The sequence below is a fragment of the Eubalaena glacialis genome, chromosome 15 (assembly GCF_028564815.1).
Source record: "Eubalaena glacialis isolate mEubGla1 chromosome 15, mEubGla1.1.hap2.+ XY, whole genome shotgun sequence".
Lineage (NCBI taxonomy): Eukaryota > Metazoa > Chordata > Mammalia > Artiodactyla > Balaenidae > Eubalaena > Eubalaena glacialis.
This window is the reverse complement of record NC_083730.1, coordinates 73,287,861-73,314,923: the sequence shown is the minus strand read 5'-3', so window position 1 is coordinate 73,314,923 and position 27,063 is coordinate 73,287,861. Positions and strand designations below refer to the sequence as shown.

Here is a 27,063-nt window from a genome sequence, read left to right as displayed (position 1 = left end):
GTCCCGTGCATTGGCAGGCGGATTCTTAACCACTGCGCCACCAAGGAAGTCCTCTAAACTCTTAACACATTGTTATTTTCAATTATATCATTTTGCAACCCCTGTGAACTAATCTAAATCTGCACAGTCCAATATGGTAGCCACTAGCCATATGTGGCTATTTAAATTAAAATGAGATAAAACAAAAAATTCAGTTCTTCAGTCCACTAGCCACATTTCAGGTGCTTGATAGGCACATGTGTCTAGTGGTTACTGTGTTGCACAGTGCAGACAGAGAACATCTCCACGACTGCAGAAAATTCTATTGGACAGTGCTGTTCTAGACAATGATCAGTAAGGGCTGCTAACATCACAAAGAGGGACTACCAGACATTATGTGTCTCCTGATATGATGCAACAAGAAGTATACACTACCACTCATGACATAGTCTTACCAAAAAAAAAAAAAAAAAAATCAAGCCTGAATCTGGCCAAGCCTCTAGATTTAACAACCAATTTATAGGAAATACAAGAGTAAGAAGAGTTTGTTAATACCACAGTGATGCAAATAGCAAAAGTGAAGTTGTAGGAAACTGAACAGGACAAACTAACTGCAAGGGAAAGAAAAGAGACGGAAGAAGATCCTATAGATGTAACAGAGACTTAAGAGACATCCAATAGCAATGTATGGATCTAATCTGGATCTCAACTCAAACTGTACAAGAGTTATGAGACAACGAGAAAAATTTGAACAATGATTTGATACATGATATTAAGGAATTACCATCAATTTTTAAAGGTACATAAAAGAGTATCTTGGTTATATTTTTAAAAATCCTTGAGATGCATATTGAAATACTTAATAGGTGAGATATGACTAGAATTTGCTTCAAAACAGTGCAGGTATGGGAGAGGAACAGTGTCAGGGTGGGGATGAATCAAGACTGGACCTGAGTTGATGGCCATCAGGGTTGAACGACTGGTACATGGAGGCCTTATTGTCCTATTCTACTTCTGTGTCTTGTTTCCTTTTCTTACTGGGCTTATGAATTCCTGGAGTTCCCTTACCTTTGCATTTCCTACTATGTCTTGGCACTATTCAACTTGGTAACTGTTAGGTCAAAGTTTAAGGGGGAGAAAACTGCTCCTTTCAGAGGGATGACCTGTAGCTCTGATGTGCTGGGGAGCCCAAGGCTGGGCCAGGTTTGTAATACCACCATCTTCCATCTCACATTCTGCTGAGAACCTCACAGAACCTTACGGAGCAGCACGCCCCCTGTTCCAGGTAGAGGGCTTGGCTGGAGGCCAGCTTGCTTTGTCAAAGAACATGGGGAGAGATGCTGACACGGAACAACCTGATTGTCCTCAAGGCTCTTTTTGGCCACAAGCTAAGCTCCAGGGTGGCAGCCCACAACCTTCAGAATTCCATACACTTAGGAGAACTGGGTCTGCCTGTCAGACAGGTCACACCTTGGGTGGGGCTGTGTATGAAGCCAGGCCTCCAGCCTATGCTTCTCATTTCTAATTATCCATGGGTGTTTGAAGACTTTCATCCTCAATCTTCCCAGAGGCCAGACCAGTTCTCAACCCATTCCCCCCAACTCCCCTGACACAGTAAGTCCACAGCTCACAGTTATGTAAAACCATTTGTTTAATTCTAAATCAAATCACTTTTACAACAGTGAAAATTAGTGACTGGTCAAGGTGTACACGGTATCATTTTCTGACTGTGGTTGGGACCTGGTCCTAATCCACAAAGGTGGCAGGAGGGGTTGGGGGCCAAGAACATAGAAAACACACACAAAGAAAGGAAAAATGCCTCGGCAGAGGGGTGAGGTGGTGAGCCTGCGGGGGCATTGGGAAGAGGCCTCCCTGTCGGGGCTGGGCCAGCAGTCCCAAGTCGGCTCTCTTGCCCCAGCTCCTGGCAGAGCATGAGTGGGGACCTGCAAGGTTCAAAATCAAAGGGCACATGGCCAACCTAGCTTTGCTAACAGGTTCCTGGGATGCCTTTGCTGGTGGGGCTCTCCTGGGCTCACTCCCCTTTGTTAAAGGGTCAAAGTTATTTGTCTTCCTACCTACAACCCCTCTTTTTTTAACCTTTCTTCTGGAAACCCATTTCTGTTCGGTCCATCTGACTGAAGTCCTCTCTCCCATCGCTAGGTGGGGCCATTGCACTGAGAAACCAGGGCCCGTCAGACCTGGGATTTCCAGAAGGTGATAAAATGAGCACTCTTGAGTGGGTGCCCAGAGAATCTTTAAAATCCATCAGGCACACCGTAAAGCGGGTGGCTTATTCCTACCAAATGGATTCGGTAAATGAACCACCTATTCAATACTTACATTTTGTCTGTTTAAACACTGAACTCTGGCACTGAAAGGTACGAGGGGAAGTGGGGGGGTGCAGTGGAGAGAGGAGAAGGGCTTCCCTCATCTTCCTCAAGGTCTTGGTTTCCACATGCTATGCAGAGCCATATCTGGAACAAACACTAGGTGGGGCTTTCAACCACTTGTTGGCTATTGCTGGGGGTAAACTCAGGAGCAGTGTGGACTGGTGAAGTGACAGGCCCTCAGAGTAAGTCCATCTCCCCCTACCCTAAGGGGTCTCCTGGAAGAGCCTGGATTTCTAGGAAGATGCCAGACTGGCAGAGTGAGAACCATTCCACCAGGTAAACTGTTCTCCTGCTGGCAACACACTCCCTCAGTCAAATTCGGATGAAGAAGCTTGTGAAGTTGAAAAACAAATCAAGGGCTTGGGAAGAATGACTTCCCTGCAAGTTTCCAGGGGAAGACTTCCACAGGCAGACCACATCCTATCTTTGTGCTGAGGCTCCCTGGGCTCTGCGCCCGGCTTTACAAACCACCAGGGGTTGCCTGCTCTGGAGTAGAGTGCTTCCATGGTTTTAGCACACACACAAGAGGTCTTCAAACCATACCAAAATCAGAGTCACATGCTCGGTCTCCCCTTTCCCTGCCTCTTCTTTAAGGACAATTTGGCTTCTGAGGAGGGTGGTCTTCAACATGCAGCTGGGATGACTCAACAAGGTTCCCAGTTTCCTTTGTGGGGTCTGGGAAAGGATGCACCTGGAGCTTCTGTGGCCTTAGGGACAAGGCTGCTTGTTCAGTCGCTCCTGCATCTGAGCTCCGAATCCCACCTGAGCCCCGACTGCAGGTCTTTCCTAACAGCAGTCCGTCCTGGCTTCAACAGTAATCTAGGCTGGGTGCCCTCTGGCAGGGAGGCAGATTTGCATAGTTTTGGGGGAAAACTGATGGGAAACCACATGTCTCTGGGGATAATCTACGCCAGGAAACCAGGAGGTCATTCAAGCCACTCTGGAGCCAAAGACACTGAGCACAGCCCAGAGGCAATAGATCTTTGGGTCCCTGGTGAATTCATGAATTGACTCCAGCTCCAGCTGCTGCAATTATGATCTTAATAGGACAGCAATTTCTTGCATCTCTGCTGAAGAGGAAATAGGACAGAATAGCACTGCGATCTGGAAGGGGAACCTCTCTGTATGAGGAGTCCCACTGACTTCAGAGGCCACTTACCAAGGGATATTTAAAGAGATGAAAAAAAGTTTCCATATTTGGTTTGTCCCTTTGTTTTTATAATATTAAATTCAGGTGAAATTTTCCTGACAATTCCTCTTCTCCTGCCTCTTCCCTGTGCAGAGTCAGGACCTGCTGCGCTGGGTGGAACAGGATTTCACGGTGTAACCCATGAGAGATGACTCAATGCCAAGGCCTGAGGTGTTTACAGCAGTGGCCACACTCCAGGGTCCTCAACAACTGGTCTTGAGTCCCAAAGCTCTGATGGAGAAGCAAAACTCCTTGATGTGTCAGCGACCCCACTGATTCCAGAGGTCAGGATTAGCCAGGAAGCCAAACATCAAGAGTGGGGGTGGCATGTCACCGGTCCAGAGGCCCTGCATGGATGTAGGCCGGGAGCCCAGCATTAGGCAATCAATAGCCAGAACATGATCACCAGGGCCACAAACAGGAACAGGCGTGACAGGAACTGCTCGTCCACGTACTGGGGCGTTCCGGGGACAGCTGGAGGGACAGGAGGGAGGAGGGAGGCTGTGAGAATGCTGCAGCTGCACACACTGCCCACTGGAGTCAGAAGTCGAGAGCATCAACCTTCATCTCTTTACAACAGAATCCTGCACACTAAAAGTATTTCCAAACCCCAAATAATATTAGGCAAAACAAAATTCAAATTATAAAAACATGTGGAATCATATAACAATGAGGACAAAGTCTCCAATTCGTCCTAAGAGGGTTTTGTCTCCAGGTGCAAATAAACCAGGAAAGTCTTGGAAGGAAAAATAAAAGCTACTATTTGTTAAGCATCTTAACAAATGTGTGTGCTGTTGTGTATACACATTATTGCCTGTTGGGCATTATTATCCCATTCTGTGTAAGAAGAAACTGAAGCACAGGTATGAGGTGACCTGCCCAAGATCTCAAGGTTCATGAGCTGGTGGAGAGCCCACAGCTGTGCTCTCAGCCTCTCCACACACTGCCTCTCGAGTCATGGAGTCTCTAGATTCTGGCACTGATGAGTCAGGAGGGGTCTCAGGGAGCCCCGCGTGAGGTGCCTTCCTTTTCCAGAGATGAGAACTAGAGCCCAGACAGGCAAAACGACCTGTCTCCCTCAATCCATAGCAAACTAGGGGCAGAAGTGGGCTGAGAACCTGGGTCTCCACTCCTCTCTGCTTTGAGAAAAGCTACTCCGTAGAGCTCCTTGTCCTGACTGTGGGGCAAGGAGAGTTAAGAGAAACTACATCCCAGATGGGCAAACTGTACCAAACACACACAACAAGGGAAAACTGTGACTGTGGCAAGGGGATAAAGAGAGTTCACAGCCTGGCTGTGAACTCTCTTTACCTGGGGAACCCGGGTGAGCCCTGGACCAGGATGGATGGAAATAAACTAGCAGGCAGGTGCGTGCTCCTTCCACGGGGCCCTGTCCCTTCTTCAGAGCAGAGCACGCCTGGCCCTTTGGGGTCTCTTTCTTCGGATAAAACAGCATGTGAACAGAGGAGAAACTTTTGAGGTAGATGAGGTAAGGAAGGGCAGTCCCAAGATCGCTTGGTGCTATATTACGCCCCAGTTAGGCGCGCTGATGGAATCAAGCAGGCCGGCAGTCAACAAAGACTTACCGATTGTCTGCTATGTGCCAAGCACCCGGGTGGGGGGGCAGGGGACAAATGGATGGCTCAGGAGAGGTTACTGTCCCTAGAGCCTAAGCTCCTGGCCAGGAGCCACGCACTGGTCCCTTCTGTACCTCAAACTGTGCCCAGCACACGAAGCCCCATTGAGTGCAAGCAGAGCTCAACCGCCCTCGGCAGCTCTGCAGCTCCATGGTCAGGATCTGGCCCTGGGCGTCAGATTGCAATAGAGCCCAGGGCACCTACCTCGCTGCCCTGCCCTACACCGACTGCAGCCAGCACTCTCAAGCTGGCTGGAGGGAGAAAGGTAGAAGCAGGTGGCAGACCTAGGCATGGTTCCCAAAGGGCTGAGGCTTAGGACCAGCCCGACATGTGTCCTGAGGGAAGTTGGCCAGAGATGCCAGAGAATAGGGAGGCCCAGACTCCTTGCGGTCGCCTGGCCCCTCCCCACCCCCCAATGGTCAAAGTCGGGGGTATATGCCCAGGACTAGGCTTTTACTCAGCTGGGTAGAGTATATACTTTTTCATTTTATGGGCATGGGTTATATCTTGGAAAACATTACTGAGCATTTTCTGAATTGTAAAATGGAGTTAATTGCAGATCTGTCCCACAGGCTCATCGTGGGGATCCCAGGTTTATAATGGAATGCACTCTGAACGTGCCTGTGCCTAATACTTGGTAAGTGTGCAATATCATTACCATGACTACCAGTAATCAGAAAAGAGTTTAGGACATTTTGAAAAGGCTGATTATCCTACATATTGCTGAATTCCTAGGAGTCTTCAAGCAAAATCACTAAGAGAATAGGGTCTTACCTGGAGGAGGCCGCCCATCGTTTATGTTAAATGCTGTGGCAAATATGCCAAAGGGAAATGCCCCAATTCCAAAAGACATCTGGAAGCCACCATCTCCAAATCCAAACCCTTGAAATCCCTGTGTAGAAGAAATGCAATTCAGAACAGGCAGGTTTTTCCTCACCTGTCACACGTCACCTTACGTGTGGCACCCGCCTTTCTTCCCCACCCTCTTTTCCTCCCATCTAGATCTCAAGGCAGAGGAACCCTGGTGGCTCCTCCGCCCTCCTAGCCATCCAGGGGTCCCAGCTAAGGAGCTATGAATGCCAGAAAGGACTGGCTCTGACCCAAAGTAAAACTCTCTGCTGATGCAAGTAAGCGTTCTCAGAGCTCCAGGTTCCTTCCCAGAGTCCCACACTAGCCAATAAAACTTTCCACATGCTTTAAAACAGCCAAAGCGTCAACAACTCCTATACCCAATTACAAGGGAACATAGAACAAGCTACACATTATCTATAAGAGCAAAAAAAGTGGAACTCTAATTGGCCAACAATGGAGGTCATGATCAAAATTTCGATACATTATGCTGACTATGCAGCAACATAGAAAAACTCTTATGACCAAGCTTTCAGACAAAATTGTTTGAACACCATGGTCACAAGTATGTGACAATATGTATGTAGGTGGAAAAGATATGGATAAGTATTTTCCCTCAGATTTTTCTTTTAATATTGTTACAGAGAATTAAAAAAATTCAAAACACTTTTTTTCCTGATTACAAAAGTAATATATGCTTGCTATGAGAAATTAACACATTACAGGAATAAATAACACAGAAAATCAGGTCTCCTTGTTCACCCTCCACTTCATAACCCCTCCCTCCAATGACCACTGTCAGCAGTTTGGTATCATCCTCAGCTTTTTTTCCCTATAATGTTGGGTTCGCCAAAAAGTTCGTTCAGATTTTTCCATAAGATGGTGTAAACGAACTTTCTGGCCAGCCCAATATGTTCTACACTGCATCATCTTTCACATGAAAAGATTCGGAAGGAACCATAATATTGTAAATAGGTTAACTCCTATTTTCTAAGTGCCAACTCTGTGCTGGGCACTGTGCTAAGCACTAGTACACTCAAATTGCATTTAATTCTTACATTAGGATCACCCACATTTACAGATGACCAAACCAAGGCTCAGAGAGGTGAAATAACTTGACCACGGTCACACAGCTGGTAAGGGGTAGAGTTTAGATCTGGAACTAGATCAGTATGGTCCGAAAACCCATGCTCTTAATTACTGTGCACATCTTAAAAAAACTCCTCTTCTCCTCTGCATCCCTGGGTAGATCTTTAGAACAAATGATTAAAAAATAATTAAAGAAAAGAAAAATTATGGGGATAACTGCTCTCCACAAAGAGCTGATAGGCCTTCATTTGTGAGTCTTTGGCAAGTCATGCAAGTGGCTGCTCCCTATCCCTACTAAGCATAGCCTGGCACCCAGCTCCAAACTTCTTGCTGGGCAGCACTACCTATAAAACCTAACAGCAGATTTATTACGAGGGCAGACCTAGAGGGAAGGAAAACTGGTTTCCATCTCCTCAGTGCAGAAAAGCCTCCAACTAAGAGCCAGCCTGGTTGAGTCTGAGGGCTCCTGGGATCAAGGCTGCCTTACCCAGGAAGATGCAACTGTTTCATCAGGAACCACCACTTCATTCAGTGCAAATCCGAGGACTGGCCCTCCAGCCTCCCTTCCAGCAACACCTGTACAATCCCACAAGTCCTCACATTTGGTAGGTTTATGTTCCTGGGGCAGAGTAGGCAAAAAACATCACCAGTGGCTGTGGGTGCTTGTAAACGCCAGAGATGTGCACTGGCGTGCACATCTGATGTGCAGTCTTCACAGTCAGGGCCTCTGGCTTCCTGGGGCCTCAGATTCCTGGGTTAGGAGCTAATGTTCCACTGGGAACCAGAGCCTGGGAAGTACACAGTCTTATCCACTGGACCACTAGGGAAGTCCTCAATAAAGTATTTTTTAATTAAAGTATGCACTTTTTTTTAGACATAATGCTATTTATTGCTAATTTAATAGACTATAGTGTAAACATAACTTTTATATGCACTCGGAAACCAAAAAAATTGTGTGACTTGCTTTACTGTGATATTCGCTTTATTGTGGTGGTCTGGAACTAAACCTGAAGCATCTCCAAGGTCTGCCTGTGAACTCCGTAAGGGCAGGGATCTTTACTATGTTCACTGATACATTACCAGTGCCTAGAATGAGGCCCAGCACACAGAGGGCACTAAATATAGAAAGAATAAAATTTTAAAAGAGAGTTACAAAACAGGAGCCAAATATTGTAAAAATAATAATATATGTAGGACTTCCCTGGTGGCGCAGTGGTTAAGAATCCGCCTGCCAATGCAGAGGACACGGGTTCGAGCCCTGGTCCGGGAAGATCCCACATGCCGCAGAGCAACTAAGCCCGTGCGCCACAACTACTGAGCCTGTGCTCTAGAGCCCGCGAGCCACAACTACTGAGCCCATGTGCCACAACTACTGAAGCCCGCGCGTTCTAGGGCCCGTGCTCCGCAACAAAGAGAAACCACTGCAATGAGAAGCCCGCGCACTGCAACAAAGCATAGCCCCCGCTCGCCACAACTAGAGAAAGCCCGCGCGCAGCAGCAAAGACCCAACACAGCCAAAAATAAGTAAATAAATTAATTAAAAAAAAATATGTATACACACACATCTATCTATAAAACACACACACACAAATAGATCTACAAAATTTGTGTGTACAGATAATCATAGAAAAATAGAAAAGAAAATAGACCAATGTATTTCCACTGGTTATCTCTGGATGGTGTGATTATAAGTTATTTTCTCCCCTCTTTTCCTTTCTGTATTTTGCAAATTTTCCTTTACTTTTATAATCAAGGAGAAAAAATGTAGGGCCAAGAGGGAAACTTCTAAAGCCATGGGCTCATTTCTAGAAGCCTTCTCCTAGAATTTTCCTCACCCCTCTGTTCTCCGGTTCTGGCCTCTGTCCTTGAGGACGGGGAGGAGTCTTCTCTCTGAAACAGAAACGGTGTAAAATAAGTCTATTACGAAATGCTTTGACCTGTTCCATGGGGGAGCTCTTCACCAACAGGGTCAGGGCCATGGCCCCCTTTCGTGCCCAGCACATGAACTTACGCCTAATTAAACCAAATACTAACTCTGTTCTACATGCAATTGCTTTTCCCTAGTGTGTAGAAAACTAGGGAGAAAATCCATTTGTTACAAGATGCTCATCAGACGGCACTCAGCTTATTCCTCTCACAGAGAGCCATACCCAGATTGGTTACAACTGTCAGCCAGGCACCTTCCTGGACCTGGGTCACGGATGTCAAAAACCCCAAATCCAAATTCAAACAGAAGATGGCCTGTCAGCAGAGAGGGCTGAGATTCAGGGTCTCTCTGCTCTGCCCCATTACCTTCAGCTTTACCTCCCACTACTCTTGAGCAAGTACTTTACACTGTTCTTTCTCTCTAGGACCTCTGGGTCCTAGCCCCTTCCATCACTCATCCCACAAATACTGGACTGAGGGCTTGTTATCCATCAGGCACTAGGCAGGATGCTACCAAGACTGAAGATAGATCCTACTCTTGAGGTGCTCGTGGTTTAAAGGGGGCTACAACCAATCACACTACAGTGTGGAAGGGACTTCTTTAAAAGAGGTGTCAATTAAATGGAGTGGGGGCATGGGTGAAAGCAACTAATGTGGGGAAGAAAGGCCACTTTAAGGAGGAGGTAACTTTAGGGCTGCTCATAAAAGACACAGAAGTTAGAGGAGGAGAAGGGGGTTGAGCAGGACTGGAGAGGGCAGAAGAGGCAAATGGACAACAAATACAAAGGCTCACGAAGGTGAAAGCATAAGTAAGTCCCTTTAAGAGAAGTCCAATATGTCTGGGTACAGGGTATGCTGGAGTGGGGTGGAAGAAGGTAAGAGGCACTGTCAGGAGTTTGGGAAAAGTGTGCATGGGTGTGTATGTGCACACTCGAGCACCACACCATGAAGGCTCTCAACAGAATGCCAGACCCACCCACGCCTCCAATTCCAGAAATCTCAAACTCCACAAAGCCTCCCAGACACCCATTTCCTCCCCTCAGACTTTAGACATTACTGCTACAGCACCCCCCTCCCACTTCCCACCCTGCAGACTCTCCTGCTGGACACCCTGCTTCCCAGGCTCCTTCACAGCACTCTGCATACTTGCAATGGTGGTGTCTTGTGCGCTGCCTAGCATAGTGCCTGCCCATTGGCAGATGCTCACAGCACATCTGTATCACAGCCCCGCAAATGGCAACCTGGTTCCCCTCCCCTTCTGGCTGACTCCCATCTGGATGCTAAGTGCCTTGAAACGGAGGGTCTGCAAGTACTAACTAAAGGGTGGGGTGAGGAGGTGCTGAATAGAAGTGAATTCGTGTCCAAGGGGAGGAGTGTGTGTGAGAGGGGCCCCATGGCCTCACCTGGGGTCCTGCTGCCCAGTGCTGCCCCTGCCATAGAGGGGGATCACCTTGTCGCGGCTGATGCCAGCTTTGCAAACTGGACACACCTGTCTGTTAGGTCTCGTCTCCAACCACTGCAAGCAGGAGAGAAAACCACGTGAATGGCACAAGCCCACCAGGGTGGTCAGTCAGAGCCAGGAGGAGAACTACAGGGACCAGTGCCCTCAAACTGCAAACACCAGCACCAGCAGGGAACACCTCAAGGAACCCAACTCTGATTCTTGCTCCTGGCACTCAATAAATATTTACTAGTGGTGAAATCAAAATTGCCTTTAGATGCTGTCATAATTAAACAGGCTTCTTAATGCTTCGTTCTCTCAGGGGCTTGCCAGCAATACAGCAGGAAGGAACTGCAGGCCTGGAGCTGTGTCAAGAGGTCTGACAGATCCAGTCACAGGTCAGGCTGCAGGTAGAACAAACTTTAAATCTCCATCTTCCCTGACGGATCAATTGTATGACCCTGGCAGTCAGATTTTTCTTTCTGTGTTTCTCATTTTTACAGCATTTCCTCAACAACTATGTGTCTTAGACATCAGCCATCTGGAAATAAGCTGACCATTTTCTGGTGATTTACTATGTGCTAAAGGATAGATTTTTCTTATTATCTATATTTGCTTAGTGTTTTTTATGTACTTTCAATGATTTTTGCATTCAACTATTTCTTTCAAAATTAAAAACAACAGTCCTGTTTTGGGTTTTTCAGGCCCTTTCACTGGTTGTATTAAAATCATTTTGTTTAACTTTCTTAAAAACAAAATTAAAATGATAAAAACATATTACCTTAGTGTCCTTGTAGATATTAAATAAATATTTTATACACACACACACACTCAACATTTATCTTAGAGCATAAATTATATCTTTAGACCCAGTGATATGTAGTTTATCATATAAATGTGAATCTAGGACTTTAGGGCCAAGGAGAAGGCAGCATTTAATGATTTTTATATCCTATTTCCTTTATCTTACTGTCAAAAGCTCGAAAACTTAAGTATTATGTGCTCTTTACAGATTTACAACAGACATGTTCTAGAGGTTCCACTGGGGTCAGAATGCACCGCCCTGAAATGTAGTGGAAACCCCTCTCACTTTCTCTGCTTCTTTCTCCCATCAAGATTCTGAGGCTCTAGCAGCCTGGAACTTTTGTCCTCCCCTCCACATTTCCAAGCCACCTACAAGTGTGGGGCTCCACTGACAACAACCATGGAGACAGCTGGCAGCGATTATTAACAGCCAATTGTCAGTGCCAGACTCAGCTCTGTCCCACCAAGCAGGCGCCTAGGTCTTGGAGAAAACTTACTAACTAGTTTTCATAATAATCAGAAGCTGGAAAAACAGACTTTTTCCCTCTCATAAAAGCTCTCTGTTGAGACCAAAAAAGTTTCCCCCTTCCTAACATTTTCAAGACCTTTAAGGGTAGGGGGGATTGTTGATATGATGGGAGGTGCTTTTTATAGAGGCACAATCTCAACAATAAAAACCTAACATACGATCACATCCAACCCAATTTACAAATGAGGAAGTGAGACCCAGAGAGGTGTAGCTTGCCAAGGCCACAAAGGCCATCGACAGCAGAGTCAGGAGCATCCCTCCTGGGTACAACACTGACCTCTTGTTTCATCAACTGCCTATCAGTGGGCAGATGTATAAAGAGGGTTGGGGGGAAAGCAAGCAAATGAGTCCACAAGCAGGGAAGATTGCAGCTTCTGACAGTAGTCTCCTGAGACTAGGGGTGTCTTGTGCAACCACAGCTGATGAAAGACAAAGTAAAATGAAATGCATCTTACCTGATGTAAGCACGGCCAACTGCCAGAGTCCCCAAGGCAACCAGTCATCAAGGAGAAAGAGAAAGGGGGAAAGGAAGAAAAATTATTTCATTAACAGAAACACTGGGTAAGGTAGGAGGAGAAAAATGGGAAAACAGGATTGAATTGTGGAGCACTGCAACCCCACTGAGGGTCTGTGGGGATCACTGGTATCAGAAATTAGAAAAGACTGAGCTAAAATCACAGGAAAAATGAAGCAATGGAGACAAGACACCAGTCTCCACCTCCGGGATCCCACTACTTGTGAAGACCCCCAGGTGGTCCCAGACCATCCCAGACCCAGCTTCTCTACAACTTGACCTTTGAGGGGTTATGGCCTCTGAAGGAATCCAATAAAAGTTAAGGATCCTCTGTGCAGAGAAATTCACAGGGGCATTCTCATGCACACATGCACATGCACACACGCACTATTTTAGACTCAACTTCAGTGGGTTCACAGCCTCCTCAGGCTCACAGGGAAGGTGTGGATCTAGATCTAGTTTTACAAAATCTTCAGGCTGTCCTCAGCCCTGAGAGCTCTGATGGCAGGAAGCAGCTTAGAAGTTCAAGTCTACTGTAAAAACATCTTTAGGTAATGGGAAGATGGGGATGCTGCTTGGCAGAAAGGGCTACCTCCAGCTTAGTGACTTACACTACAGAGACTGCTGCCCAATTTCTCATTTTACAAATGAGGAAACCAAACTCAGAAACATCAAACGACTTGCCTGCAGCACCAGGACTAAAACAGAAGTCTTCTGACTTCCATTTTACTGTCCCTCTATCACCCAGCACTGGGTGCAAAAATTGACATTTACAGAATTTAAGGAAAAGTTACTCTTAACTCCAGATTTAAATTTTTTCTTTCTCTCTACATTCATTCATTCAACTAACAAATATCTACTGCACGCCTATCAAATGCCAGGACAGTGGAAAATGTAGACATGGCTTCTGACGCTCACATAATGTATCTTCTCTACCTGAGTAAAATTTGGACTCAGAGGGTAATTCCTTTCCCAATTACCGAACCACAGTTTAGCCTCACAATCCAGACACACAACCTCCTTGGACATAACAGACACCTGACGCCAACATTAACCTTGCAACTCCATTCTAAACTGAGCAGAGGTCACTCCAAATCACGGCAGCTCTCCAGTGGCAACTTCCCTCAAAGGCTATGGGGGAGAAGTGGGGGTGCTTTTCCTCCAGGAAAAGTTCCGGATTATAACAATGATGACAGTTACTCCCATTCATTAAACAACGACTGTGTGCTGTGCTGAGCTGTGGCTAAATATAGCTTTTCATTTGTCAGTGTCATGGAATGGTCATCACACTAACCTTTGAGCAAGTGCAATTATCTCTGTTTCACAGATAAGGAAACTGGGGTACAGAGAGGAGAGTAGATTTGCTTAGGGACAAACCACTCAGATTGGAAGCATCTCTTTCATTTTAGAACCTGTGTTCTTTCCAATGGTACCCTGACTGAATTCTTCATTCTTTCAAATCCTGGTTTTATGATACCTCAATCACAAAACTAGAGTATTTCCAATTTCTAGGAGAGGGCTGATGACAACAGTTTTTGTTTATTTTTAATTTTTATTTTTGGCTGCACCTCGCGGCACGTGGAACTTCGCCGACCAGGGATCAAACCCGCGCCCCCTACAATGGAAGCACAGAGTCTTAACCACTGGACCACCAGGGAAGTCCTGATGACAACAGTTTTTGCATAAAACTTGATAATTAGAGCAAGAGCCTCCAGAAAAAAAAAAAAAATCTCTGCCCCATTCTACTCATTCACCAATAAATTTATCTTTTTCACTGTTGCCAATTTAAACTCCCTGAGATATTATTTAAATGACCCTTTCTTCACACCGCTTCCCTGCTCAAAAACATTCAATAGCTCCATGTTCTACTCAGTTAAATCTGGGTTTGATAATCTGGCCCAATCCTCCTTTAACAATCTTGTTTCCTAATACTCCCCAGCCCATAATACCCATCCAGAGTGCTGTTAGAGGGATACAGCAGCTTCAGATCTCAGACGAACCCAGCAGCACATTTGCCTGTCCCTAGAAATTGCCTGCCTTGGGGTGGCACACACTCTTCACCTCACCTAGCTGGCATTCTCATCCCTCTAGTTACCCTAATTTGCCCTTCAAGGTCCAATTCAAAATCAAGAGGGGAAAAAAAAAAATCTCAACATTCACCCAGGTTTTCAGAGCCAGAAGGGGCTTCTGTAACCATCAAGGCTGGAATGGACACTGACTCTGCCACTTCATTTTGATATATATAAAATATGGTAACAAATATTAGGATCATAGCTCATGTAACATTTACTATGTGCTACATGCTCTTCTAAGTCTTTTACATATCCTGAGTCATTTAATGCTCCCAAACAACCCTACAAAATGAAGCACTGCATGTGGAAGCACCCTGCCCAAGGTTATCCAGGAGGGAAGTGGCAGAGTCAGGATTCAGAGCAAGGCAGTCTGGAGCCACAGTCCTTGCTCAGAACCATCGTGCTGTAACTGTCTCTTGGCTCAGCGCAGCAAGTGGCATGGAGTAGTGCTCACTAAATGGTGAGTATTGTCACTTTAGAGATGGGGATAGGGAGCCCAAGGTGGGGACAGGATCTGCCCAAGTTCACTCAGCTTATCAGCAGCAGAGCTGGGATGAGAACCCAGGTCTCCTGCCTTTGTGCCTGAGTGTATCAGGACCCAAAATGGGTAGAAAACCTGCTCCAAAGCTGTCCAGGGCCACAAGCTTTCTAAACATGCCATGTGTCCTCTGGGGCAACGGAAGGGGTACTGACCAGAAGAGGTGGCCACACAGGCTGATGACGGCGTCCTTGGCTGTGTCCAGGCAGATGTTGCACTCGAAGGTGCTGTCCTGCCCTCCGCTCTCACCAGCGCCATTGCTGCTGCCGCTGGGCCCCCCTGCACTAGAGTTCTCAGGAGATGCAGAGGCCGAGGGCCCTTTGCTTGCCATCCTTGGCTGTCAGCAAGCTCTGAGTGAAGATTCTCCCCAAGGAAATCCTGAAAGGCAGAGAGCCCATGACTGCCCATTTCTGCAGGTCACTCCCCCCAGTCTCCATGCCAATACCCCCATATTCTCTCAGGTCTGGAAGTTCAGACTATGACTGAACCCCTGAGTAGACTTCCCAGAGGCTGCAGAGGATGACAGTCGTGGGGCACTGCCCAGAGAGAAATGACTCAGAAACTTCCCATGAACACGGCCCAGAATGGACCACACAAATAACGAACCGCACAAATAGAGAGCAGCCGCCAAGGAACAGCCCTCCACAGGAACTAGGACCCTGTCTCACTGTCTTTCCATTCTCCCAGGATAACCACCCAGGTGATAAATAAATACATGCTCAATCAGAATGAAAGTTCACAGGCTGTCCTCTAACTTTGGATGGCCTCTATGTTGGCAACCGAGTCTGCTCAGGCCAGAAAGTCATGATCAGTGCACGCCAGAATACAAAGAAAACCCTGTGACCATGAAAGCTTCCCAGGAAGCTAGGAAGGACCAGAAAGGTCATCTGGTCCAACGTCTTCCACACTGCAATCTTTTGCATTTCCCCTTCTGCCAGGTTAGAATACTACATACCTGATTTTGTCTAAATCTATCAACATTTAAGAGGAGGCTTATATCACTGCTGAAAACAGAAAACCAGTAGTACCTACCATAAGTGAAAGATAAATACAAACATAATGAAGGAAGAGCTTTTATCCCTTAGGAAACTGCAGCCCGAGACCTCTCCGCTGACTAATGAACGTGGAGCTGAGGCTGGGACTCGTGACACAGTTTGTATTTAAACCACCGTTGTACCACCACAGACCAAGCTGGTCACCAAATACTGAGAGAAACAGACCCCTGTTCACTACCACCTCCAGGTCAAAGAACCCACCAGGGGTTGAACAAGAACGAGCACGAGAACACCACCAAAGGATACTCAGAAATTCTGGGTGCAGAGTAAGAATCTGTCAAGAGCCTGATCTGGCCACCCTCACCACCTCAGAGATTCCAAATGGGAAATGCTAGGTGGCTACCAGTCAGAATCGGAGGCTTGGATGCAGGTCGCAGTTGAGCCTCCAGCTTGCTAGCTGGTCTTGGAAACCTCCCCTCTCCTCTCTGGCCACAGTCTTCTCATCTGTAAACTGAGGCACTGGACTCCATGGTCTCCAGGTGCCCCCTTCCAGCTCTGAGGCTGCACCAGGTCATCTCACCCACTCTCTCCAAAGCAGGCAGCCCCGCCACAAGTCTGGGACTCACCAATGGAGCACCAGAAGACCACCCTGATTTCAGCTTCCAAAGTACCAGGAGATAAGGACCAAAAAGCCACAGTCCTTTTAGACCCAGAAGCCTCTCTACACAACAGACTCAGAACTCTAGATTCACGAGCATCCCTCACCACGACAGCAGCTCAGTGACGTGAGCAGGGAGAGGAGGCCAGCTCACCACCACTTTTTCACTCAGTTACATCATTTTACATAGTGTCCCAGAAGAGCAGCTTGCTGCCAGCAGCACTGTGCCTTGTTGGCCTCAGTTCCAAGACCTTCCCCATGATCCAGTGCTTCATCCTCTCCATATACATCTGCTCTCTTCTTCATAGGGTGGAGCCTGCTTGTGAGGGCCACATTATGGCCTTTCTTTGTCATTCCAGATCAAGCACCCGACACGTTTCTTTTAAAAAAAATAATTTTTTTTTTTAAATTAAGGACTATGTGTATAGATGTGGAAAGACAACCATAAGTCAGGTTCACTGATGGATCTTAATGACAGTCCCCTGATATGATGATTTGGAAGCATACAGCACCAACAACAAAGCATCCTCACCCTAAAACATAGCTCTAATCAAGTCTCTAAAGCAAATTACCCAGTTACAGAAAATATGGGCATAGATCCATGTGTTAAACAACTCCAGGAAGATGCAATCAGCAAATCCAGAATGTGGGACTTTCTACGGGACAAATAATCAAAATTCTCCAAAAAATAAACAGCATGGGTGGGGTGTGGAGTTACAAATTGAGACTTGAGACATACCAACCACTGGCAGTATGTGGATCTCACTGGAACCAGATTCACACAATTCAACTGAAAAAGACATGTGTGAGATGAATGACAAAAATTGATATAGCCTGGGTATTAGTTTATATTAAAGAATTACTGTTAGATTTACTGGGTATGACAGTGGCATATTTAAAATTTTTTCATCTGCTAGATACGTATGCTTAAGTATTTATGAAGGAATGATAAGATGTTTGGGATCTGCTTTAAAATACCCCAGGGGGAAAAGTGAAAGTAGAGAGAAAAGAAACAAGAACAAGGAAGTTGATGGTTGTTGGAGCTGGATGATGAATGGAGGTTCATTGCATCAGTTTATTTTTGTGTGCTTGAAAATTTTCCATTATAAAAGATACTTTTTAAAAAGGTCAGGTTGCAGAACAGTATGTGTATGAATTTACTTAGGTGAGAATAAAGTACACAAATGAGGATATATTTTGCAAAGAAAATGTCTACAAGGCACACACTAAACTATCAACAGTTATTTCTGGGATTAGGAGGGCTGGGGAACTTTGAATTTTATATTCTTATCCTGTTTCAGTGTTTTATGACAAGCAGATATTACTTTTACAATAACATTTTTGAAAAAGTAAACTGTAAAATATATGTACAATATTACATTTGTTACAACAATAATGAATATAAATATTAGAAAATGTCTTTAAAAATGTGGAAGAACATACCAAACTATTAATAGTGATTATCTCTGTACTGGTGGGGGCTCAGAGGTCCTCCGTGTTTATAAAACTGACATTATTACCTGTATTAATTCTAAAATCAGACAAAAGAATAACAGTGCATTTAAAAACTTTTTTTCCCTGATGTTCTAGTTCTCCCTAATCCTGAAAGGTTCTGTACTGAAGTCCTGGCTCCACCACTGACTAGCCATGTAGCTCTGGGAAATCCCTTAATGGCCTGAGTATCTTTTCTCACCTGAAAAATGAGAATGTCATATCTCCTACAGGGCTGCTAAGGTGGCCATATGCGATAACACAGTGACCTGGAGAACCCACCAAGGTAAGAGGGGGCCACTGCTGCAGGGGAGATGCACATACATGCACTTACCCTGGTTCGCTGCCCTCTCCACTCACTGGCCCAACAAGGCTCTGCACAGTGCATTTTCCTACACACAGGCCTAAGGGGACAATCAGGGTCATGGTAGGTGTCAGGGTAGGAATGGCCAGGGGACAGTAATAGGTCAACTCAGAGTTTGCAGGGAATAGCAGTCATGCATCAGGCCAGGCACTGGGACAGGCCTGCATGTCCCAACTCTAGGCAGACCATATCATGCTCATTCTAATTCTTAGTAGACTGACCACGTGGTCCCTACCCGAGCTCTAGAGCTTCATCCTGGTAGGCACGCAAATATTTTCTGAGTGAGTGGGCGCAGGCATGTGTGACTGGTTTTGGTCAACTCCCAGGCCGGCTGCTCACATAACCTCTCTTTTACATATCCTGGGCCCTGTCACTGGAGCCTCCTCTCCTCACCTCCTACCTTCCCTCACACACAGGAACCTCACCCCGCCAGGGCAGCAAGGCAGAAATGAGCAGCCTTCCCTGGGGACTGTCCACTGAGCACCTGCAGGACAACAAAATGTGGACACAGCCTCATAGGCCCAGCAGGACTGGGACACTGCCCTAGAGAACAGAGGGCCCTAGTCGGCTCAGAAACTGGACAGAGTAGAAAGGAAGCTGGCCCTGAGCCTATCTGAGCTGCCATCCTGTTAAAAGCTCTCCTGCTCCCTGTAGGGCCTATGGATTTGGACCTGACCACACAGTAGCCTTCTTGTGGCTGGTTCTGTGCCCCTGTCCCTACCCTGACCATTCTTCACTCCTGAGCTGAATTCACTTTCTAGTTTTCAAAGCACATTCACCCCTACTACCACTTCTGACCCTCACTCCATTTTACAGAGGACATCAGGCCAGGGATGTTAGAGGACTTACCCAAGGCCAGGCATGTTAGAGGACTTACCCAAGGCCAGGCCATCATACATGTAATTCTGTGCCCAATTCAGACTTTCCAACACATCAGCACTCTTTTCACTCTTACCTGTTACCCTTTAACATGCAACTTTACAAAATTAAATACCTGGTCTTTGTTTTCCCTCAAATTCACAGTGCAATGCTCTTAACTTCTGTGTTCTTTGAAGTGAGTGCAAAGCAAACTCACCACTCATCCATTTACGCGTGAAACCAAAGGATCTCTAGTACCAACTACAATCGAGGCCTGGTGCTACCAACTGGGGTGAAGGGGGTAAAAAAGAGCAAGACCACATTGAACCCCTGGAGTCTAGAATAGGAGCTAATTGTAAGAATTCTTAACAAGGAGCTCCATCAAATTTGCCTGTTTTTCCTAAACAAGGCACCCTCCCAGAGATCTGGTTCCTAGACCCCCTCGGTGATTTAAATAGGACCTGGAACTGGCTACAGCCCAAGAATCTATATTTTTAAATAAGTGTCCCACCTTCCACTCCAGAAGATTCTCTGATGAAGAGTTTTGGAAAATCAGCTCTTAAGGGGAGACTCTACCAAAAGCACAAAGCAATACAGCACAGCACAGCACAGAGTTTGGGAGGGACAGTAACCATAGGGCTTGTCCTTCAGAATACCCAACCCCCAACTACAGCCCACAGGGACTATGAAGAGGTCAGATAAACTTGGGGGGTGGGGGACAAGTCTGCTGAGATCTCAAGACCACCCAGCACCTGGCCCATCTGGGACAAAGCTGATCATTTAAGAAACAAGTTCACAGCTTGTTTTGAAAAACATCCCTGAAGTTGAGATGTCCACGGCAGCACATTTGGTGCTGGAACGAAGGCAGATTTGTGATAGTTAATGATCCCTTAGGAACGCAGAACCTGGCAGCTGAAGTCGCTTGACCCAGCATCCTCACTCCTATTACCTTCCCAGAGCTAGCCTGGCCCACCTCACAGGAACTGAGCAAGGGAGAGAAATTGAGAGTTGCATATCCCTCAAGGAATCACCAGGGAACGTGACCTCACGAGGAAATCTCTTTGTAGTATTCTTGTGTTCAGTTCTCAGGTTCTAGAGAACCGCAGGTATTCATAATCTGCCTTCTCTGCCCCTTCAGCTCTAAGAATTCCTGGACCAGGGTGTATAGAGGCATCTGGAAATGGTGATTCTAATTATGAAGATTACAAATTTGGATGATAAATAACTGGCATGATGTGAGAGGTGACCCAGCAGAAGTCTTGTTCCTGTGGGCACATGCGTGTTCGTACAGAAGCTTTCTGCCGGAACAGTGGCGAGCCCCAGCCTGTCTTCACTGCTCATTAGGCTGCTGCAGGATCACACTAGGCAGAGATGGGACTCGCATTCTGAGAATGTCTACATCACACTCACAGAAGGTTAGAGTGGGAGGAAATCTGAGTAAGCTGATTGGAACTTGGAACACACAGAACCCAGGCTCTAAAATTTTGGAGTCTAAATGGAGTTTCGGTCCCTAGGCTATAGCTCAGAGGCCTGGCCCTCAAGTATAGGACCAAGGACCTGAACAGCCTTTCAGGTCCAGAAGGACAGAAGAGGCTGAGCAAATGGCCTCTTTTCCTTAGGGCTGCACTGCTCTTTTTCTCCGGTATCCTCTAACCTCTCTATCTGTACAACTAACCCCACACCTACCTTCAAAGATTTATTAATGATCCTATTTGCCAGGCATTCAAGGGTTTCAGTCTAAAGGGGGATAGAGGTAAGTAAACCAACAAGGCAGCCCAGTGTGCTGCGTGCTGACAGTGGTGTGTACAGAGTGCCTGAGGGCAGGGCTTGCTGGGGAGGACAGAGACACAGCACACAGGACAAGTGGATAACTCAATTTGCCAAGTTCAGTGTGGCTGGAGCCCAGAGAACATGTGGGGGTGGTAGGGCAGCAAGGGCTGCAATTGAGGCAGGAAGAAAGGCCTGGAAATCCTCATGCCTTCAGCCCCTGTCTGTCGAGCTCACATTGCCTGCTAAGCCACCAAACCCAGACCCGCCTAACCTTCCAAATGGTTCCATGATTCCAATGTCTCTTTCTCTCCCCATCCAGTTCCCATCCCCTGCTAAATAAACTGGTAAATTCACATGACAGATTACAAGGCCACTAAAAATTATGCTTCCATAAGGATTTTGCCTATATGGGAATTTTAATTATATAAAATAATGTTAAATGAAAATAGCAGGATAGAAAATTGTATACCAAACTGAACATACTGTATGATATTAACAGGTTAAAAGATACAGAAAAAAATTGGAAGGGGCCCAAATATTAACTGTAGTCGTCTTTGGATAACGGAATCATGGGCAAATTTTTAAAGCTTTTTTCACACTTAACTGTACTTTCCACTTTTTCCATAGTAAGTACTATGTTATTAAGACTCAGAAAAAATATGGGAAGATGTTAAAGGTCCCAGATCGTCAGATCTCAATAAGGGACAAAATGGAAAGCAATCTGATTAAAGAAATCTACACTAAGGTGTGATGAGCCTTAGTATAATAATTCTCTCAGAAATTTTCACATTTTTAAATTTTATTGAGTTATATATATATTTTTTTTTTTTAAGGAAGGAAATTTTTTTTTAAATATTTTATTTATTTATTTATTTATTTATTTATTTATTTATTTTTGGCTGTGTTGGGTCTTTGTTTCTGTGCGAGGGCTTTCTCTAGTTGTGGCAAGCAGGGGCCACTCTTCATCGCGGTGCGCGGGCCTCTCATTATCGCGGCCTCTCTTGTTGCAGAGCACAGGCTCCAGACGCGCAGGCTCAGTAGTTGTGGCTCACGGGCCTAGTTGCTCCGCGGCATGTGGGATCTTCCCAGACCAGGGCTTGAACCCGTATCCCCTGCATTAGCAGGCAGACTCTCAACCACTGTGCCACCAGGGAAGCCCCTGAGTTATATTTTTAATAAGTAACACATTCACATGGCTCAATTCAAAAGGTACAAAAGGATATAGACTGAAAAGTCTCTCTCTCCCATCCCTGGAACCTAGTCATCCTGTTCCCTGCCTTGGAGACCAATGGTACCAGACTATATCTTTAGGACACATTCCAGAAGTAGAACTACTGGGTCAAAGGGTCTCTGTATTTGTAATTCTGTATCAAACACCCTCCAAAAAGGATGTGCCAATTTTTAGTCCCATGAAAAATACGTAAGAGTGCTTGTTACCCCCATCTTTGCCAATGATATGTATGTTTTCAAAAGAGAACACATAAGTAGCATGAGAAACATAGGGTAATTCTGGCAGTTTGGGAAGATATTTTAAATTCACTAATTCACTCGCTAATTAGTTATTAAAATCCATTATGTTCCATGCACTATGCTAGCCCCTAGAGATAACAATTTCCAAACGTAACACATATCTGAGTGGGAATTCTAGGGTCAGCTGTTCCTACTTCTTCGCATTGTCTTCCATTATTTCTTTTTTCTTTCGTGTGTGCGTGTGTGTGTGCGTACGTACGCGTGGCACGCGGGATCTTACTTCCTCAACCAGGGATCGAACCCAAGCCCCTTGCAGTGGAAGTGCGGAATCTCAACAACTGGACCACCAGAGAAGTCTCATTTTCCGTTATTTCTAAATCAAAAGTGTTTTTGTTTGTTTTGTTTTAAGCTTCAATGATTTTTCTTAAAGTTTACCGGTTTCATAAGTTAAGGGTGAAGTAGGATTCGGATTACCCCAGCACAAACTTTCGAGGGTCATCCAAGAGGCTGCCTTCTGTCATTCCTCGTATCACTGTCTTAAAATCTTCCTTAACCTATTATGGACTTTTGTCCTTAAAAATTATCATGGCACAGGGACTTCCTTGGTGGCACAGTGGATAAGACTCCGCGCTTCCAATGCAGGGGCCCTGCGTTCGATCCCTGGTCAGGGAACTAGATCCCACATGCATGCCGCAACTAAGTTTGCATGCCACAACTAAGGAGCCCGTGTGCCGCAAATAAGGAGCTGGGGAGCCACAACTTAGGAATCTTGGAGCCGCAACTAAGGAGCCCGCCTGCCTCAACTAAGACCTGGCACAAACAAACAAATAAATATTAAAAAAAAATTATCATGGCACAGGGACTTCCCTGGTGGCGCAGTGGTTTAGAATCCGTCTGCCAATGCAGGGGACACAGGTTTGATCCCTGGCCCGGGAAGATCCCACATGTCGTGGAGCAACTAAGCCTGTGTGCCACAACTACTGAGCCTGCGCTCTAGAGCCCGTGAGCCACAACTACTGAGCCCTTGTGCCACAACTACTGAAGCCTGCATGCCGAGAGCCCATGCTCCGCAACAACAGAAGCCACTGCAATGAGAAGCACGCACACCGCAATGAAGAGTAGCCCCTGCTCGCTGCAACTAGAGAGAGCCCGCGCGCAGCAATGAAGATCCAACACAGCCAAAAATAAATAAATTAATTAACTAAATTAAAAAAAAAAATTATCATGGCACAGAGGAATATGATGGCTCTGGGTTCAAATCTCAGCTCCAGGGCTTCCCTGGTGGCGCAGTGGTTGAGAGTCTGCCTGCCAATGCAGGGGACACGGGTTTGAGCCCTGGTCTGGGAAGATCCCACATGCCGCAGAGCAACTAGGCCCGTTAGCCACAATTACTGAGCCTGCGCGTCTGGAGCCTGTGCTCCGCAACAAGAGAGGCCGCGATAGTGAGAGGCCCGCGCACCATGATGAAGAGTGGCCCCCACTTGCCGCAACTAGAGGAAGCCCTCGCACAGAAACAAAGACCCAACACAGCCATAAATAAATAAATAAATAAATAAAAATTAAAAAAAAAAAAAAATCTCAGCTCCACTACTTACTCTGTGACTTCAGTCATTATTTTCTCTCCAAGCCTTTTTTTACTCATCTGTTAAAATGGGGCAATTACCTTCCTCACAAGATAGTTGTAGGGATTAAAGAGGTAAAACTGTAAGGGACTAGCACAGTGCCTGGCACATAGTTAAGTGTTCAAGAAATGTTAATCGCTCCTCCACTGTGAGGTCTCACAGAGTACAATGAAGGTGTGACTGCTTCTTCATACTCCCCACGGAGCTATGCAATCAGCAGGTATTTGGTTAACTTGCTGAATGAATGAGTCACAACTTCCCTTTCTGAATGAGCATCGCCCCTTGAAGGCACTGTAGGTGAGACATCAGAACTGTGTATGAGGAAATCCAGAACAGGACACAGTTTGATCTGGGCAAAATCAGATTTTCCCCAAAAGTGTCAAAATCAGGAGGCACTTGTTATATCTATTATCACTATAAATAACATCAGCTAACACTCTGCTCAGCCCTTTACATGAATCATCTCATTTAATTGTTACAACCTGCCTTTGAGGTAAACACTGCTTACCATCTTCAGCATCCCCTGGGATGTTAGATTAAGGCACAGAGTAGTTAGGTCACTTGCCCATGGTGGCAGAGCCAGTCAGAGGCAAAGTTTTCAACTCCTAAGCCAATGTGTTTAAGTACCTCAGTGATCTGTTTGTGTGTCTATCTCCTCAAGCCCAGACCCAGCTTCCAGATGCCTTGCTCAGCACAGGGCTAGACACCTCAAGAACACCTCATAAATGTGCATGGGCTGATGGCTCTGATGCCCAGGACTGCTTAGAAGTGTACAACTCAAGATGAGTCAATGTAGCCAGCTGAAGTTGTAGAAAATCAGTGTCCTAAAAGAACAAGACATTCTTCAGTGATGTTTTTCAGAACTGGAAATGTTACGTAACTGTTTCAGAGTAATTTTTTCTTAAGTATTGTCCAAAACTCTTAAACAAATGAAAAAAAAAAAAAAGATCAGGGATATGCAACCAGGAAAAGTTCAGGTTTCCCCAAATTAGTACTGACCTGTATTAGAGATTATGCTACTCACACAGAGGATTAATTATTCACTGAACTGTCTTGCTCACTCTAGTTAGACACCTCCTAGAGTCACATGCGCAGTGCCTGACACAGAGTACATGTTCAATAAATGTATGTCAATAAATGATGGGAATTTGCCAATTTCAATTCAAACCAATATAACTGGATAAAATATTGTATTAAAGGAAGCTCTTCAGACTGGACAGATCCTAGTTAAGGGCTGTAAATTTCTAGTATAATACAGTGAGAGGACAAACCTGGAGCCAGAGGACCTAGTCTGATGCTCAGCTCTGCCACTCAACTAAGCCAGGGTCCTCACCTGCAAATGGGGTAATTGTGTCTGTCCTTCGTCATCAGAGAAGTTTTCAAAGTGAGAGTTTTGCTTTTGTTTTCACGCAGTCAGTAAATTCTTATTAAATTCAGATTCTATAAAATCTTATTAATTCAAATTTTATTTGCGGCTGAGCTGAAGACCTCTGAAATACTCTAAAGGTACAGTATCAAGAAAATGAATAAGGTCGACAAGGTTTAACCAACTAAGGAGAAAACTTTCTAAGAGTTTTAATAACGTCAGCATATACTTGACAAAAACAATGATCTCACTTCTCCTTTCAATAGGAGGTCCCAAGGAGGACCATCAGGAGAGCATTTATAAGATAGACCAGCGGAGTTCCCTGGTGGTCTAGCGGTTAGGATTTGGCACTTTCACTGCTGTGACCCGGGTTCAATCCCTGATTGGGGAACTGAGATCCTGCAAGCCTCGCGGCCAAAAAAAAAAGACACTATGAACAGAGTAAGAAGGCAACTCACAGAATGGGAGAAAATATCTGCCAATCATATATCAGAGGGATCAATATCCTGAATACATAGAGAACTCCTAAAACTCAACAACAAAAAAATGAACAATCCAATTCAAAAACGGGCAAAGGACTTGAATAGACATTTCCCCAAAGAACATATACGAATGGCCAATAACAACATGAAAAGATGCTCAACATCACTAATTATTAGGGAAATGCAAATCAAAACTATGAGATACCATCTCATATCCATTAGGATGGTTACTATTAAAAAAAAACAAAACAGAAAACAAGTGTTGGTGAGGAGGTGGAAAAATCAGAACTCTTGTGCACTTTTGGTGGGAATGTAAAATGATTCAGCTGCTGCAGAAAATTCTAGGGCAGTTCCTGTATCTTCCAAAATGTCTAATATGAGCACATATTACTTTCACAATTAGAATTACTGGGGTGTGTGTGTCTGAGTGTGTGTGTTTTCAAGATAGTCTAGTTAGAGTCAAATGCTCTGGGGTCAAGAGAAGCGTGGGTGCACTGGTAGCTCTGCCAACTCAGGCAGCTGCCCAAGGCCATCACCAGTCCCGAGCGTTTCCAACTACCACTGACTCCTCGACTCCCTGCCTGTGACCAGACAAACACAAGAGTAGCTCCCAATTACAGGATCTCCTAGTGGTCTTATCACATCTGGGATGATGCTGTAGTACCCCTTTCACTTGACATGGCCCCCCCAGCTCTGCATGGTCAGCAGTGGTTGGGGTTGAACCAAGCTCTGAGTGGTCAGCAGTTTCAGACGTACAACTCACTCTGCACTTCAACATGTCCAAATCCAACTGCCTTCAGGTCACGGAGTTACTGGCACTGCCTCAGATTTTGCAGTTCAGCTCTCACTGAATTATTTCAAGGGGCTTCAGGGGATCTGCAAACTCTGAATATTTACATGTAAAATTATACATGATGACAAGTAACTCAATTACAAAAGGGCAAAGGATCTGAATAGACATTTCTCCAAAGAAGAAATGACCAACGTGCACGTGAAAAGCTGTTCAACACCATCTAGCCTTAGGGAAATG

The 27,063-nt window shown here is 45.6% G+C and overlaps 1 protein-coding gene across 1 annotated transcript in view; it reads right to left on the bottom strand.

The window, feature by feature from the left end:
• Positions 1–1,612: 1,612 nt before the first annotated feature.
• Positions 1,613–27,063, bottom strand: part of RNF185 (ring finger protein 185) — a 29,017-nt gene continuing 3,566 nt past the window's right edge. The window contains exons 2-7 of the mRNA XM_061169706.1: positions 15,113–15,335; positions 12,289–12,307; positions 10,463–10,575; positions 8,969–9,023; positions 5,970–6,087; positions 1,613–4,032 (exon numbers count right to left, since the gene is read on the bottom strand). Of these exons, the coding sequence (XP_061025689.1) occupies positions 3,935–4,032; positions 5,970–6,087; positions 8,969–9,023; positions 10,463–10,575; positions 12,289–12,307; positions 15,113–15,288 (579 nt within the window). The 5' untranslated portion in view covers positions 15,289–15,335 and the 3' untranslated portion in view covers positions 1,613–3,934. The remainder of the gene's footprint in view (positions 4,033–5,969; positions 6,088–8,968; positions 9,024–10,462; positions 10,576–12,288; positions 12,308–15,112; positions 15,336–27,063) is intronic.